Source organism: Lichenostomus cassidix, chromosome 2 (genome assembly GCF_008360975.1).
Source record: "Lichenostomus cassidix isolate B80296 chromosome 2, HeHo_3.0, whole genome shotgun sequence".
Taxonomy (NCBI): Eukaryota; Metazoa; Chordata; class Aves; order Passeriformes; family Meliphagidae; genus Lichenostomus; species Lichenostomus cassidix.
This window is the reverse complement of record NC_139482.1, coordinates 87,900,454-87,917,525: the sequence shown is the minus strand read 5'-3', so window position 1 is coordinate 87,917,525 and position 17,072 is coordinate 87,900,454. Positions and strand designations below refer to the sequence as shown.

At 37.3% G+C, this 17,072-nt stretch overlaps 1 protein-coding gene across 1 annotated transcript in view; it reads left to right on the top strand.

The window, feature by feature from the left end:
• Nucleotides 1-17,072, top strand: part of LPCAT1 (lysophosphatidylcholine acyltransferase 1) — a 69,017-nt gene that overhangs the window by 35,434 nt on the left and 16,511 nt on the right. The window contains exons 10-12 of the mRNA XM_085052304.1: nucleotides 6,941-7,066; nucleotides 14,109-14,262; nucleotides 15,143-15,241. Coding sequence (XP_084908430.1) covers nucleotides 6,941-7,066; nucleotides 14,109-14,262; nucleotides 15,143-15,241 — 379 coding nt within the window. The remainder of the gene's footprint in view (nucleotides 1-6,940; nucleotides 7,067-14,108; nucleotides 14,263-15,142; nucleotides 15,242-17,072) is intronic.

The following is a 17,072-nucleotide window of genomic DNA, read 5'->3' as shown; positions in this document are numbered from 1 at the left end:
GAGTGTCAAACTTTCTGGCCTATGTTGGGTTTTTTGGGGTTTTTTTCATCTTCGAAGTAATAAGTAGTAATTTATGGGAACCATGGTAGTGTTGTGAAATTGTCAGCCAATTGAGATTTCAATCCCAGCTTTTCCAGAATTATTAGGAACAAATCACTTGACCTTGCCATCATAAATATTTATTTCTAAAAATTTCTCAGTGATAAAGCAAACATTTCTACCACTCTTAGAGCATTGGGAAGTACTTACTTTTATTCATAAGATATGTCATCTTAATTGTCTCCCAATGTAAAGTATTGCACATGACAAATTTTCTTTTCTTTGCCTGATGGCAGTTTTACTATCCTTAGCTAGTGGTTAGTTATGTTATTTTTTTAAAACTTTTTCTTATGCTTTAAAAATTCTTGTGTGTCGTAGTTGCCTCAGTTGCAGCTTTTCATCCATTTTTACCTTTCTGTGGTGTTTTGCTGCATCATAGTTCCTAATTTACTGATACCTAGCTAAAGTGTGATTTATTTTGTAGTTTGTTTGGATTATTTTCCCTTAAAGAAATACATTAGTTGCCTCTTCGTTCTGGGGTAGTATTCCATTCTTAAACACCTACTTTTCATTAGCAACTTATTCTGAAAGACATCTGATAGTTGTAATCAAAGTACTTTTTAGGCTGTAGAAATTCTATTTGAAGGAAAAAGTAGGTAACTCTTGTTCCCACTTCACCAAAAAAAAAAAAAAAATTTAAAAAGGTAGTTTGTATCCCTGCTGTTCATTAGGACTCAAATATGTTTGAAAGGAGTCTGTCAGTAGCTTAGCTTTTAGTTAGCTGCAAAAATTCATTTTGTACATAGATAACCCAGTGGGAGTGCAGGCAGCTAAGTGTGAAAATCTGCACTGCAGCCTCTTTGTGCAAGTCTAAAGTAACGTCACCTGTAATTACAGATAAGCTGATTAGATGATGATGCACAGAGCCACAGGTCACTTATTAACATGCAAACACTATTTGTTTTCCTTTAGTTTTCATTTCTTCTAGGGAATGTCTTCAGAATACGGAAGAATATGGTTAGGTGGTATAGTTGGGGAAAAAGATGGAAGACAAAATATTGCAAATTTGTTAATTTTTTTGCATGTGGCAGACGTTGAGACTGAAACTTGATGGACACCTTTGCCCCTTTGTTTTTCAAAACTGTAAGCACCTCAGATCTGAAGTTCTGTCAGTACTCCTCATTTGAGCATTTTGTTTTTCTAGATCTTTATAGTGTTTAACTCAGCATTGTAACAACATGTGTGACACTGTCCAGGAGTTCTGAAGTTTCATTTTTGGCAAGCCCAGAAATGCAGACTTCCTTTAGAAATGGCAAAATGTCGTAGTCCAGTTAGCATTTTTCCAGTAATTCTGTTTTCCTTCCTCACTTACAGACACATTTAAAAACATATATTTGTAGTAGATGCTGGAATTTATTAAAGTGCAGGATGTTTGACATCTAACTTGAAATCATCTGTCTTCCTTTTGTTTTCTCTGTCAAGTGCTTGCCGGGATCACTTCCCTGTGTTGGAGCATGTCATACAGTTAAAGCAGTGACTTATTAGCTTGACATATGAGCTTTACATTTTGCTTTTGAAAAATGAATACTTTTGTCCAGCATGCTGGTGAAGGCAAAAATATTACAGGTAGTCTTCTGTGTTCTTCCCTTTTGTCATCTTCTACACAGTCAAAATCTGGGTTTGGTTTTTTTTCTTGCAGGTTCTGACAGCATCAGAATGTGATCTTTGCCAATATGTGTGATAGAGTAATGCTAGTTGCTGAAGAGTAGCATTGAGGATGTGAGTTTATGGTAGCTTACTGGTCTGTCTCATGTCTCATGGCTATTTCTTGCATTCAGTGGCCTGTTGAATCTAACTTTGGAAAAACTGCTGTGCTCTGTGCCTGTGCTGTCTGAAGGTTTGTGTGTGGTTCTTCACATGTACGGGTTGGATGCTCAACATTCAACTTTGAAATATAAACTGGTTTTTTTGGCATTTTTATACTATCAAAGCCATAAGCATTAGTATTAATGGAATTACTGTAGAGCTGGACTTAAGCATCAATTTGAAGCATCCATGGTGAAGAGTCTGGAGAGTAAATCATGTGAGAAGTGTCTGAGGAAGCTGGAGTTGTTTAGCCTGGAGAAAAGGAGACTCAGGGGAACCTTATTGATCCCTCTACAACTGCCTGAAAGGAGGTTGTAGCAAGGCATGGGTTGGCCTCTTTTCTGACACAACCAGTGACAGGACGAGAAGAAATGGCCTCAATCTGCTCCAGGGGAGGTTCAGGTTGAACATCAGGAAGAATTTCTTCATAGAAGGTGTTAAATATTAGAATGGGCTGCCCAGGGAGGTGGTGGAGGTGGTGTCACCATCCCTGGAGATGTTCAGGAAACGACTGGATGTGGCACTTAGTGGCATGGTCTAGTTGAAAAGATAGTGATCAGTCAGAGGTTGGACTTGATGATCTCATAGGTCTTTTCCAACCTAAAATATTTTGTGCTTTGTTTGGGTTTCAGGTCATATGCAAAAATGGAAATGAGAAATACATTGTGCATTCTGATCATTTCTGTGAGTGTGACAGGTGAAGAACATAGCCACAGAACAGGGTTAACTGTGCAGCTTCTTGCTAAGTTTATTTTCTCAAGAAATAAATTTTTAAAGCAAAATAATACTTTGCAACAGTCTAGTTTGAACTGGTTTTTGAATGCTAACACAAGGAGAGCCTCCTTTGTTTTTTACCCCTTGATGATCTGTGATGTGGAAGTCTTACAAGACCAACAATTACAGGACCCATTTTCAAACAACACCAGTGAGAAATACAGCTGTTGGCATATTTTTTTTCTGTTTAGAAATTAAATCATCATGAGATAATAGATTCCTGATGTGAACTTCAGACTCATGACTGGACCTTAATTTGCTTGGAGAATGTCACAAAATACTAGTCTGAAGAGAGAAAAGGGACTACCTACTCTGGGCTTCCAAAACTAAACAGGTGAAAGCTCCTTAGCTTGGGAAGGGATGGAAAAAAAAAAAAAGTAGAGGGTTATTCTGAAGGTCAGGAAAATGATGAGTATCCTGGAAATACTCATTAGGGAAGTAAGGGAAGGCTTACTTTTCATAGCAGAAGAGATGGACTCAACAGTAGATCAGCTGAAAGTAAATGGACTAAGCCTTTAAAACAAAGTGTGTTTACAAAATTGTGACATTCATTACCAGATAGATAAAATGACTTCATCAGAGCTGAGATACACTGTAAAAAACTTGTTAATTGGTGATTCTAAAACATAGTGGTACAAAAGGTCTCTGGTTCAGGAAGCTCCTATACAGATGACTACTAGTAATTGCAGTTATTTATCCACTGTGTTTTGTATGTCTTTTTGCTGAACATCCGATAATGAGGAAAAATACCAAATTAGTTGGAATTCTCATGTTTTCAGCACCTTATAAAGATTATAGTTGATTTAAAGGGGTTTTTTTGAGCAGCCTGTGGAATATTCTCTTGATTAGTTCACAGTTCTGCTTATTAACAGTGTAAAACATTTTGAAAATGTTTTTGTTGAAATGTAGATTCAGAATGTCACAATATTGCCTGTACTATTTTCTCTCACTTCGCATAACATTCCAGCAGACACATTCTGTTTTATGTGTGGCATTTTGCATGCATCGTGGATTGGTATGCAGAAAATGAGGAAGTTAATAATTTATTTTGTATTATGACTGCACAAATGTTAGCTATAGGGAGCTGTTTGGTGTAAGACATCAGGAAATAACAAGTACAACTGTTGTGTGCAACAGATTGGGTTTGCAGGAAAGCTTTTTGGGTTTTGTTTCATTTGGGTTTATTATTTTCAAGGGACTTGCTGATTCTGAAATTTCAGTGGAGTGTGATGTCATGACAGGTAAATAGCCAGCATTTTGGGGAGGGCAGGGAAGGAAAAAGTCTCAAGATATGTCAAGCCAGACATGCATGTCAGGCCATATAAATCTGCTGTACTCTTAGAAAGGGCAGGCTCAGGTTAACAGACTGAAAGCAGATGTAGTTTGAAGAAAAGAGGGAGGAAAAATGCTTTCAAATGAAGACATGGGAAAAGTTGCTTTTAGCTTATTAAAAATACTGGGTTGAACTTGTGACTTGCATCTCAAATTGAAATAATCTTCTCCCCCCCCCCCTCCCAATTGAAGTAGAAAAAGATTGCCCTGGAGGACAAGTTAGAATAGTTTGATAATTGGTTCTGTAGAAAATCCTGTGAGTTGCAGGTGTACCAAGGCCTTACAGTGGGCTCTAATAAGCCAGGCTTTGTTCTAAGAAATTAAAAAATTCACAAGTCTTAGCACAAATAATGACCTTTATGTGTTCCCCAGCTTCAGTTTTGTCAACATTCTAAGCTGAAATCAAGGTCCTTTAAACTGCTAGCCCTGTACAGCTTGTGATTTGTCTTCTGAACTCAAGATCCCCTTGAACTCTATCTGGCCTTGGTTGACTGTGTGATTGAACTTTGCATTGAGCAAAAGTGTTTCTGTCCTTCCTCACTTCTAATCTTTGTTATTGTGAAAGTCTGGATATATATTTACACTGTTTTAAGTTCATCTGGCTCTTTTTTTCTGAAGTTCAACAGCTGGAAAATTCCAACAGGTGAACAAGAGAAGCTGCTTTTGTCTTTCTCAATCCCATTTTGTGTATGTGCTGAACATACATGCAGGTATTAATTGTACTGGGGCTATCCTATTGTATGGCTATCCTGTACTCATAGCCATAGAAGTTAGGTCTGGCCCAACTACCACCCCTTTTATACGGGGTGCACAAAGCTACAAGAAGATGCAGGTCGTTTTCCCCTTGTGGTTTGGCTAGGTCTGAAATGAGCCCTGCTTTTGTCTGGAATTTGTTTTGTATCTTAATTTTGGCTTTACTTGTTCGTTGACTGTTTGTTTTGGGTTTTTTAAATTCCTCTTTGGCTAGGCTCCTTCAGCATATTCAGGGACCATTATTTAGCAGTTATTTAAATCTGGTATTGGTGCTGGGCTGGCAGTCAGTCAGGCTTCAACCCTCCCCCCAGGTTGAGTGCCCTGATCTTTCTTAGTCATCTTTCTTTTGATGTGTTGGAAAAGCATCTCGCTTTTGGTTTTACAAGCTATTGTTTCTTGCTTTGGCTTGTCACCTCATGGTTATGTTTTAACTTGTCCATCTTCTCTGTTTCCCTTGAGTGAGCACTTGGGTTTCTTTTTTTTCTTTAAAGTCTCTTTATTTTAATTGCTACCTTTAATCCGTTTCAGCAACACTAATTTTTTTTTGTCCTTTCAGAACCTTATTTGAGCATCTTACCACTTCTTCTGATTCCCTAATATGTGGAACAGAGGAACACTTTGCCCTTTCAGTTTCTTCTTTTAACTTGTTAAAAATAAGTTTCCCCTTTTCCATGTAGTTCTCCTGTGCTTCAGCTGATTGCCTATAAGTTCCTGTATTTCTGTTATATGCTATACCTATAGTGTGGCCTGGAGAACTGATGAATTTTGGTGTAATATGCTTGGCTGGGCAAGATCTTTGTTTATTGCCACATTCTTTTCTGGAACTGCTCTGGATGGTACTGCCTGTAGCATGCCCTTGCTGGAGTGGGAGACAATTGGCATGGAAGTCTATAGGGATGATTGAGTGCACAGACAGTACAAAAGAGGGGAACAGGAGTAATTTCAACTGGCAGGATAGACTCTGCTTCTTTCATCCACTCCTTTTTTCTTCTTTTGAGGAAAAATTATTTTTTTATTGTAAAATACCGGTGATTTCATCTTGTATAACACTATATTGAATACTATAAAACAGAAGTCTTGACACACTCGCAATGCCTGATCTCTAGGTGAGGTTGAACTTGGAAGTGGATTTAAATCCCCGCAGCATGGGGGAGTTCTTCATCTGTATTTTACACAGCATTTGCTGCTATGTTAACCTAAGTCTGTGGAATGAAGTGAGGTATCATAAGAATCTTGTCCATTCCATTAAGGTGGTTTACTGATTTACAAATACCTCTAATACACTTCATAGGAGGAGTAGATTGATGAAACAAGAACCGTTGAAACAGAGAAAACTTAGGAGGAACTGGATGTAATTGCTTAGATCATCAGTATGAGGCAATCTAATCGTCAACACTCTGCGTTCTTCAAGATAACTTCTCTGTGTACCTGAATCATTTGGTTTAGTTGGCTTTGTCCTTTTCTTCCTTTCTCTTTGTTGTTTCTTCTTAAGAAGGGGCAGGCTATTTAGCCAAGATCACTACCTTTGATGCCCTTGTTTTGTTCATAAATAGCTGACAAATATCAATTTTTTTTCCATAAATGGTACTTCTGGGCTTGAATATTTATTAGCGAGGTGTTCTTCCTGAATGTTTGACTTTCTTAGCCTTAAAGAGAAGAGAGAAACACTGGTCAGTATCTTTAAGGTTAAATGTATGTCTTATATATCAGATTTCCTGAAGTTTGATAATTAATTGGTGGTCAGAAGAGAACTGGTTTATGTTATTTACCTTGGTATTCAAAGGCCTTAGGTTCTGAGGAAGAGACTGACAGAAATTGTTTATTGCATGAGAGGTAACTGCCTCTACAGATCAAACTATTTGTAATAAAGAATATATAATAACATAAAATAAAGCTTATATGAAATTTATATGTGTATGAAAGTCTATGCACTGCTTAATTTTTGCCTTGTGTTCATGCATATTTTCATGGACTCAAAGTCAGAGAAGATGTTCTGCAATGGATCAAGTGCCATATTTAATTCTCTCTGTGTGGACTTACTTTTATGAGCTCTTCTTTATAGCTTTTCAGAATAGAGAGCATAATTATTACAGGATGTTTTGCTGTGAAAAAAGAGATTGCTCTGTTCAGTTTTCTTAGAGTGTCTTGTTTACAATGTTTCTTTGGTTTATTCAAGGGCATTGGGAGTTTCAGTGACAGACTACACATTTGAAGACTGTCAGCTGGCACTGGCTGAAGGACAACTTCGTCTACCTTCAGATACATGTCTTTTAGAATTTGCAAAGCTTGTGAGAAGCCTTGGGTGAGCATATACAATATTTATATGTAAAGTGCATCTTTATTATATATCTATGTTTATGTAGTTTTCCTGTCATATAACAATATGAATTGTCATATAACAATATGAATATATATGGAATATTGTCATCATACAATCAGGGAAACACCAGTATAAAATAAAACCACTACTAGATTTCACTTGCAAGCAGCACCCCTGAATCCTAAGGAGTAGGTTTTGAAGTTCTTATTTTCCATCTGACAAGTGAGAAAAGTGAGCCTGAAGAGTTCATTCCTGAGCTAGAAGACACATTCTGAAAAGGATCAGGAATACTGTGGGATTCCTAATATTTGATACAGTTAAGAGTCAATGGCCTTTTCCTGTGATATCTGTGAAGGGAAAACAAGTGCTGCCATAGCAATCTTGTGACTGGATTAACCTCTTCATAGTGAGGACAAAGAGGTCACCCTTTCCTGAGAAGCACAAAGGTGGTGGTGGATCTGAGCAGGTCACTTTTAAACTGTACACTTTATACTTTCTAAACTGTAGGTCAGTGTATACAGCATGGATCTTCTATTCTTTCTTCCCATAGCATCATTTCTTGCTGGCTTTACCTTTCAAAAAAGCCTCAGCAAGCCTGAAAAATTTGTATAAACCAAATAGTAGACCTTGCTGCTGTTTTTCAATTTTTCTCTTGCTTTTCGAGTGATTCTATCGACAAACTAAATACATCCCCACAAACTAAGTACAGCCTCATCCTATTAATTCTTAATATGCAAACACCCTTTTTCATTGTCTTCTCATCGCCTGAAAGTATAGAGCATAATGTTTCCACTGTGCATTTTATTTCCTTTCACTAATTTTTCCTTCATCTTCAGCTTGTGTACATAAATGAAAATAAAGAAGAAAAGGCTTTATTGGAGAATAAGGAATGTAGGACAGCACATACCATGAATTCAGATGACAAGCATATGTTGATCTATTGTCACAACCTCCATCTGAAAAGACTTCCATTAGGATAGGAGAGACTTCTAATGGAAAAGAAAGATTCTTCACTTTGTTTCAAAGGCTCTGAATTTACAGTACTAGGGAAGAAAAGCAAGCAAAACAAAACAAACCAACCACCCACGTCTCTTATTATGCAGTTGATAATCCCAGGATTCAGTTTAATCCTCTTGTTAAGTTGTCTGGCTTCTGTCTGCTCAATTTAAAGCTGTTCTTTCAAATTATGCTTTTCCTAGGTTTTGGTTTGGCCTCTGAAACAGTTACATGCATTTGTGAGTGAGGTTCACTGCAGCCCAGTTCTTTCTCTGGTTTGAGCAATTAATCATTGGTGAAATATAATCCTCTCTGAATTTGGGCTTGTGCCAATAAGAAGAATATTATTATGGTATTTTTCTGGCACAATTGGATGAAGATTGTAATGTGACTTCATCTCTAATGCATGTTTGATAATAATGTAGTCATTTTGCTGTTTATTCAAAGGTTTTGAGGCCAGGGAGGCATTAAGATCATCCACTTGTATCCCTAAATAACTAGAAGAGTAAATGTTATCCAATGGATTTTTCATCCAGTCCTAATATTTGTTTTTGAGCAATAACATAACTTTGAGGTAGTGATCAGTTTCAAAAGATTTCTATAGTAAGACAAATTCAGACTTCTTTTTGGTTTAGATTTTTTTAAATCAATTTACACCTCAATTTGCTACACTGAAGATTTCCTTCTGTGCACATTATCTATCTACAGGGTTCATTATCATTGTCTGTAAAATTTGCTTAGTCTGTTCTCAGCTGGATGGGATCCAGTCCAGAATCCATGCAGGCACAGCAGTGAGTTCCCATGCCTCATCTAAGGAGGAGCTCGGGCTCTGTTAACAGAGCTGTACAGCTGGCTTGCACCAAACTGTAATTAAATGACCACTTTATCAATCAGGTCAACTGATCACAGACCGACCTTCTCAAATTGTGCATTCATTACTCCTCAAGCAGTCATGATTCTCTTCAGTCTGATAATTTGTCTGACCAACGAGCTGATTGCTAAGCTATGTGCAGTCTATGTTATAGCTTTCATACATTTTTTTTCATACTTTGTAAATCCTCTGCTACATTTGATGATTTATTCTGTAATTAATTACCCCACTGTTTAAAGTGAATCTCTGTTTTCACTTCAGCTGGATCTATTGCCATATTCTAGACATTGAATCTTGTTTGAATTTTGTGCCTTACTAAAGACCTTTTGAGGTATCTTCTCCAGGTAGCGTTAAAACAGTTAATTTAGTCTCAGTCTTTTTATGAGACCCTTCTTATGAGCTGCTTTAAGGTAGTTGCCTGCAAGGAGATCCTTGTGTTCTGATTTTAATTGATTTGTTCTTATTGTTTCAAGCTTCTTTTTGTTCATGAATTCACTTTGCTCACAAATTAGAGGGACCTTCTAGCCTTAATTGTTGCTCCCCTTTCTTCTGGAAAGTGGCTTTTAGGCCATTAGTGGCTCCTTAGAGAATTCAGTTTTCTAATTTTTGTTTTAGTTGTGATTGTTCTCAATTTTAATTGTTCTGGGTTTTGGGAAAAAAAAGACAAAATTTTTAAAGATCTCTCATTTCTAAGGCAAAAAAAGCACCAAATGTAGCACATATTGCAACTCAAAGTAGAATTTTTTTAGTGACTGTGTTTTGCATGCTATTAGATGAGGGTTAATAAAGTCAGGTCTTAAAGTACCTTGAAATTTTACTCAAATAATTCCAGTGGGTCCAGGCCTTTTGCACTTTTGTGGGGGTGGGAAGGGGCAGGGAGCAGAGGGAGAGGAGAAAGGAATCTATAGCTTCATCAGACTTGCAGCCAGATTAAGGATCATCTGTTTGCTTACCCATGCTTGACTTTTTTTTTTTTTTAACTGATCTTGTATTTTCTCTTGCTTTTTGTCTACCCTTCAATTTGTTAGCACTCAGTACTCTGCATCATTGACTTAATTGCTTCGTGGTTGTTTTATCCCAGATCCTTGACTTTTGAAACCCTAGGTATGAACATCTAGCAAGAGTGGATGTGTGTCATACCCTGCTGTTTTAGTCACTGTTTTCTACTTCCTGGTTTTTCTTATTAGTTTAAAGTATTTTTCTGAAAAGTATTATTTAAAATTAAGGTTATGCATCTGTTTTTCTAATCTTTTTGAAGCTTTACAGCACTGATAAGCATACAAGATGATACATTTTTCTCTTCCAGCATGGGAGTTGGCCTCCACTTCATGCATCAAAAAGCACTAAGTGTAGAAAATACAGCAAAAATATAATTTGGTAACACAATGAATGTGCATTTTGTTACTGGTGTAGATGTGGGACAAGATCCTGTGGCTTGGCAGGTTCTTGATCTGGTATGTGCCTTTAATACACATTTGTACTTTTCCCTGAACAGAGTATGGCTTTGCTGATTGTCTACTTCTTTCAAAGAAAATACAGTTGTACCACATTATCTTTTTCAGGTCAAATTTGAGAAAAATCCACTGTTCTTGATGCCTTGACTTTTGCAATAGGATTACTTTTAGTGATTTTTATCTTTAGCAATGGGCAGCAATTTGATTTTGAATTCTTTTGAATTCCTGTCTCGCTTGCTTTCCTGACCATGAGTATTATTGGCATCTTGTACCTTTGTGATGGGCACTAGTGATGTCTGGAAGAATGTTCTACAACCTTAACAGGCCTGCAGGGTTTACCTCCTTACATATTCCCTGGCCCTGGTGAAATTCAAACCCACTTGTCTTGGAACAGTTCTGCTGTCTCTTAAAAGGCATAGTGTTTTGGTAAGAATGGCATGAATTAAACAACAGTTCCATTTTGACTACTTCTGTCCAATATTACCTCATCAAGTTGGCCGTAAGGATCTTATTAGGCAATGCAGCTAGAGGCTACTAAGATCTGCAGGAACATCATAGGTCTGGTGCCTGTCTATTCTTGCTCAACAGCCTTTACCACCCAGATTACAATGCAGATTTCTGCTCTCCATGTGTGCCTGAAATGGTGGTCCAGACTGTAGGAAGAACTCTGGATCCCCAAAGTAATCACCCTCCCAGCTAACTATCAGTGCTGTGACTTCAGAGTGCTCAGAGGTCACCTATAACAAGAAAAAGTCTCTGGAGGATGTTTATCATCTGCATTTGTGATAAAAGCAATCCTCTCCACTACAGGAAGTGTGATCATGGATCAGGCATAATAGCAAATACCAACCATGGTAGCCCCTGCCTTTGTGGTTCAAGGCAGGGTGTGCCAAGAGTATTCAAGAAGGTCAGTTTCGCAGCTTTTCAGTCTACTTGCTCCATTATGGCAAGAAGTTGCACAGAAGTACGTCAGCAGACACAAAACTCAACGAAATGTGCTTTTCTGGCTTAGGGCATGTTTCTCTGTGCTTGCAGCTTACAGTAGCTAGATACAAGATCCAGCTGTTCTTCCAGCTCTCTGAGACACTAGAAGGTTTTTGGCAGGTTCCCAGCATGCAAGAAATGAGCTTGTTTTCAAACAGTCAAGTATAGCTAAAACTAGCTTACTTGCTAAAAATAGTGATAATTATGCTGTAAAATATTCTACCTTCAGGGATCTGGTTTTCCTTGTGAAGTCTACTGTGAAGAATTTAATGTTCAGAGCTGTTAATCTTGAAAAATGTCCTTGTAATCTTCATGGACTCAGGAATACTTCTCTTTAGTGTGCACTGACTAAAAAATGAAGCAAAACACCACAACACCAAATAATTTTATGTATCGTGAAGTCTAGATCCTCCATGGAAACCATTAAGCCAGCAAGCCAGGATTTCATGAGGAAAGACATTTGCTGTTGGCTTTCTAGAGTTTATGGCCTCCATTGGGATAAAAGTAACAGTTGTAAAGGAATTGGGACAATCAAAGCTTTTCACATTGGTTCAGAACCTACTATGAGATTTGCACTTAGTTTCAGAAGACTTCAGTTTAGTAGTTTATGGTTATCAATATATTAATTACTTTCTGATTTTGAAGGGCTAGAGGGAAGTGAGCCCACCTTGGATTGCTTAGAAGTACAATACAGTCATACTCAAGTTGCAGTAGTTTGCCTCACTGATCCACGTGCTGCTTTTGAGATTGCCTCACATCTTTCTGTATTTACAAAACACAAACCACAAGATGTCTGTAAGATTTGTGGTGAGCTGTGCTACTTCCCATACAAGGTTTTGCCTTCAAACTTCTTTAGCTTTTCAGACTTAATTGCTGGTGAAGAGATCTTGCAAGTCTTGAGTGCTGCTCACCAAATGAGTGCTCCTTCAGTTCTAGAAGGTGAATTTTGAGTCAATTCATTGCAAACAAAATGTCTCTGATTTAGAGACAAATGTTACACTACGTATTCTGTGTCAGTAGGGGCTTATCTCAAGGGAGGATTTAGATGCCAGCTGTCCTCCTGCTACAGTTAAAATCCACTTCAGCTACTACTATGGGATGTATTATCAGTGGACACTACTGGCATGTAATCCTGCATGTGAGAAGCTGAGTTCTGTGTGCATCTCAAATCCTCTGTGGATTTTTTTTTTTGTTACTTTTCCTTCTACTTGATCATGGAAAATGAATGTTTGCAGAGGGATGTCTCACTCTTTTATCCTGTCCAGGACTAACCCTTAAAATAGATGCTTTAATGCTAGGATGGAGAACATGTGAAGGTTCTGTAGGAGCCATGGGTTTCTGGAAGAATTCTTGCATGTTCAAGTCTTATAATTCAGAAATATAAGCCTTGGCATTGTTTAGTTAGTATACACTGGTAGGTCAGTATAGGCCATGACAGACAACATAGGAGTAAAAATTGTATTTATACTTAAAAGTCATGATGTTGAGGAAGGGTCATTACAGTAAGCAATCAAGTTCTGGAGCTAATGTATCAGATAATCTCACTATCATAAATGCTCTTATCTTTTTTCAGAATCTGCTCAGAATGCTGATATTAAGCATTTTATTCATTCTTGTTACTGAGAGGAAGCTGCTGAGGAGTCCCAGCTGCAGTCTGGGAACAGTTCTGGTGTAAACTTCTGAGTTGTGTGAATAACTACTTTTCCTTGTCTGCAGCAGCAAACAGCAAAACAGGCAACTGCAGAAGGATATTGTAGGAGACTTTACTGGCATCTTTTGTCTTCAGAGTGGAAGGGTGGAAAATTTGGATGCCCAAGTTACCCTAAATCAGTTCAAAAGAGACCCGATCAAGATTTGCTTGATGTTGTTTATGGGGGGGAAAGTTAGTTTTCACAGTAAGAGTTTTTCATGGATTGATGTTTTGTTGTTTGGCGGGGGGTTGGGGGTTTTTTTTGGTTTGGTTTGGTTTTGGTTTTTTTGTTTTGCTTGTTGTTTTGGAATGCCAAAACAGAAAGCTTGGCTAAGGAAAAAACTACCCAACAACCATGCATACATCTCTACATTAGTATAAATCTCTTCATTCATCATCAGTCAAAGTCTGGTTTTGCAATGGGAAGGACTGAGGAAATTCGGTAGCAGTATGAACTGCCAGAATTTTGTTTGGGTTACCGCCTAACAGTGTCCAGCTCAAGACTGAATGTGAAAAATGAGGACTGACAAAAAGGATTAGCAGTATAATCACTATTATGTAATCCCTGTTTTGGTTTTTTTTTTAGGCAAGATGCATCATGTCCTTCCTGTTCAGTGACATTAGTAAATTTGGAAACATAATTGGTTTATGTTACTGTCCTACAATACAGCCATATTTGGGTGACCTAAATTCCACCTAGTTATCCGTGCTTGGAATTTATTAGCTAGTTCTAGACTGTATTTCTTCCTGTTGAATTGCTTACACAAATGGCTCATAATCAAGGTAGACTAAAGGACATGAGTTTGTCCAGGGTTCTTAAGCCTTTGCAGTAATTTTTTTAATAGTTTGAAAACTAACAGGAGCCTTAAAATTACAGAAACACATTATTTTATAATTAAGTTGTGTAATAATTCCTGACTTTGTAATGCTTTATACCATTATCATCCACTTTCTCATTTGGTATATTGAAATATGTACTGTTAAAACTGGGTTGATTTTTAAAATGTGGAAAAATAATATGCTTTATAGGCTGAAACCGGAAACACTTGAAGATGATCTTGATAAATATGCTGCAAGTGCCATGAAAATGAAGAAAGAAAAGGTTGATCTTAAAGAATTTTCGGCATACTTGGAATTTCCAGTTTCTCAGACATTAGAAAGTATGTTTGCACTTTTTGATGAGGTAAGAAACATCACTAAATTTAAAAATTTTACTACTTTAGCTAAAGTCCACTCTAGCCTACTTCTGTTTCAGTTGATTTCCCTGGGGTCTGATTCTGAGCACTTCATCATGATATTTGCTTACTGCACTTCCCTTTCAGATAAGTAAGGGCACATGTCATCAGATAAATAAAGCATTCCTTCAGGTAGAACTTAAGAGGAGTATCAGCTGGACAGAAATTATTCTTTTTCTTGATGCAAAATATGAAGAGGAAGAAAGCTAGGGTCAGGCTAGACCTCTGCTGCTGCTCATTGGAGCAGAGTGGCAGTGTCTGTTAGCTGACATTTCATTTACCTTGTAAATAAATGACTTGTTCTTCTACGATGCTTGAAACCTGGAGGATCTTGGCAAATGAGCCAGTTTTTTGTTCTCCTGGCAATCAGTCAGCATGAGGAAATGACAATTATCTTTGTCTGGATGAGGTGCTGTCTGGCCAGGAGGTGGATATGTCCACAGTGTTCTCTCTTGGAGCAGATGTCATGTATTCAGAGCTTAAATTAGGGTGCATTGTCCTCTGGTTCTCTGGTTTTAATTTCAGCCCAGCAGTTCAGATGGTTTAATGGAAAAATCTTAAATATGCAAGTAAAGGGTGACAGTGGCCAGCACTGTCTTCCAAGAATATTTAAACTATGACTTCTGACTGGGACTCTGAAAAGGACCTGTAGAGCTTTCACCCACCCAGACTCTTGTCCTCATGTGATTTCATTTCAGTGAGACTGTTTTCTTGTTGTGGCATATGTAACAATCTTTCTGAATATTCTGCATTTTTAGCAACTGTTAGGTATTTATAAAAAATTCTCAGACAAACTGCTCTATTTTGAGGGAAGATTTTCTTTCACAGAATGAAGATGGTGTAATTGACATTCGGGAATTTGTCATTGCTCTGTCAGTTGTCTGTAAGCCATCCAAAACTTTGGAAACAATTCAGTTGGCATTTCAGGTAAGCAGCATTTTCTTGCTCTATATAGTTTACTTATTTTCAGAAATTATTAATACTGCCATTAGACTTAACAGAAGTTTTACATTCCTTTTTAGTACTTAAATACATTTTAAAACAATATTAATGGAAAGTTAGATTAAGAGTTCATGTTAACAGGAAATGCATTACAAGCTTAAATTGTGTAAAATTATGGAAACTTGCTGTTTGAGATTGTCCTTTGTAGAAATCTGGTAGAATCCTTTTCAGCAAACTGAGTCTCAAACCTCAAGTCCTTTGTATTGATTCCTCTAAACTACAGGCTGTTGAGTTGTACTTACTACTCTTAGAATGTTTCAAACAAATCTAATTTTTCAAGTTAATAAATACTTTTTAAAATTCCCTACATGAATAGAGATTATCATTTTAATCTCCTTTTTTCTTCTTGTTAAGATTTTCTTCCCTCTTAGTCTTACCATGTTTGGGTGGTGGTCCTGCAGTCTTTGTCCAGACTTGATGCTTCCCAGAAGTGCTCCTGATCTTGCTCTAGCCTCAGTGGTTTGTTGTAGCATCACCGTAGATTGTTAATGCAAGCTTTTTGGGAAAGTGACAGCAGCAATGCTTAACCAACGGGTTTCTGACACCTTAATTTATTACTTTTCAATTAATTTCTTTAATATTGCTATTTCAACATGCAAACTCTGCTGCATCCTGCATCATCTTTTCTCTGCCTTGAATTCACATGGTCTTCAGTGTTACTGAGACTAAGTGCTAAGTCTTGATGCTGTCTTCACTAGCGAATGCATGGAGCTGAGAACATTCAATTGCATGGTGCTACATATCAGCCTTATTTTCTGTGTAGTTGTTTTCAGGTTCTTCAGCATGACTACTTGAACTATGTTTTGCTGAAGAAATGAGGCTCCTGTGAATGCTTAGTGTTCACATTTATCATTCTCACTCTTCGGCCAGAATCCAACAAATTTGACAAAAAAGGAAGGAGCAAAAACATTTAGTTCCTACAAATACTGTGGGAAGTCTGCTGTTAGTAGCAGCTGTTACTTACTGCTGCTTCTGAGGATAAAGTAGAAAGAAAGGTCTCTGTTGTGACTTGGTCTGTTTCAGCTGTAAAATGGCATAGAAATAGTCAGGTGCTGTTTGGTCAACTGTGTCTTCATACTAAAATGAACAAATTTGAAGTAAATGTAAAGGGGGCTTTGAGGATTTTTTGTTTTTAATTTAGCTGCTATGTTTCATAATTGCAATATCATTTTATCATTTGAAAGGAAGAAAAGCTCCGATTGGGTGGTTATTTTCTGGAAGCACTTGAAGTTAATAAAACTGTTTCTTAGGAAAATTTCTATTCTTCATTATCTGCTTCATTCTCCAACTCATAATACATAATTTTGAGTCACTTTAATTACAAAGTAAAAATTTAGCTATAAAGCCACAAAGAAGCTTTATGTGTGAAGCTTTGCCTTTTAAGAAGGGGAAGTATTTAGCAATGGGAAGCAGGTATGGCTCATTTTATCCTGCTGGTGGTGATTGGAAGGGTTGAGAAAAGTCTCAAGCTGAGGAAATTCTGCTCATTTAGGAAAAAAAAAAGGAAAGAGAACCATTTTAATCCTTTCCTACATCCTGTCCTACTTCACATACAATGAGATATTCACACAGCTTATTGGAGCCATTGAAGGATCTAGCCAGTTTACGAGTGTATGACTTTGAACAGCTGCCGTCCTCTGCCATGTGCTAATTTTTGCCATCGTGTTTGCTTTCAGGAAAAATGCAACACTTCACATAGCTACAAGTTTTCAAAATGAAAGTGTTTAGTATATGACTGAAGAACTTGAAAAATAGT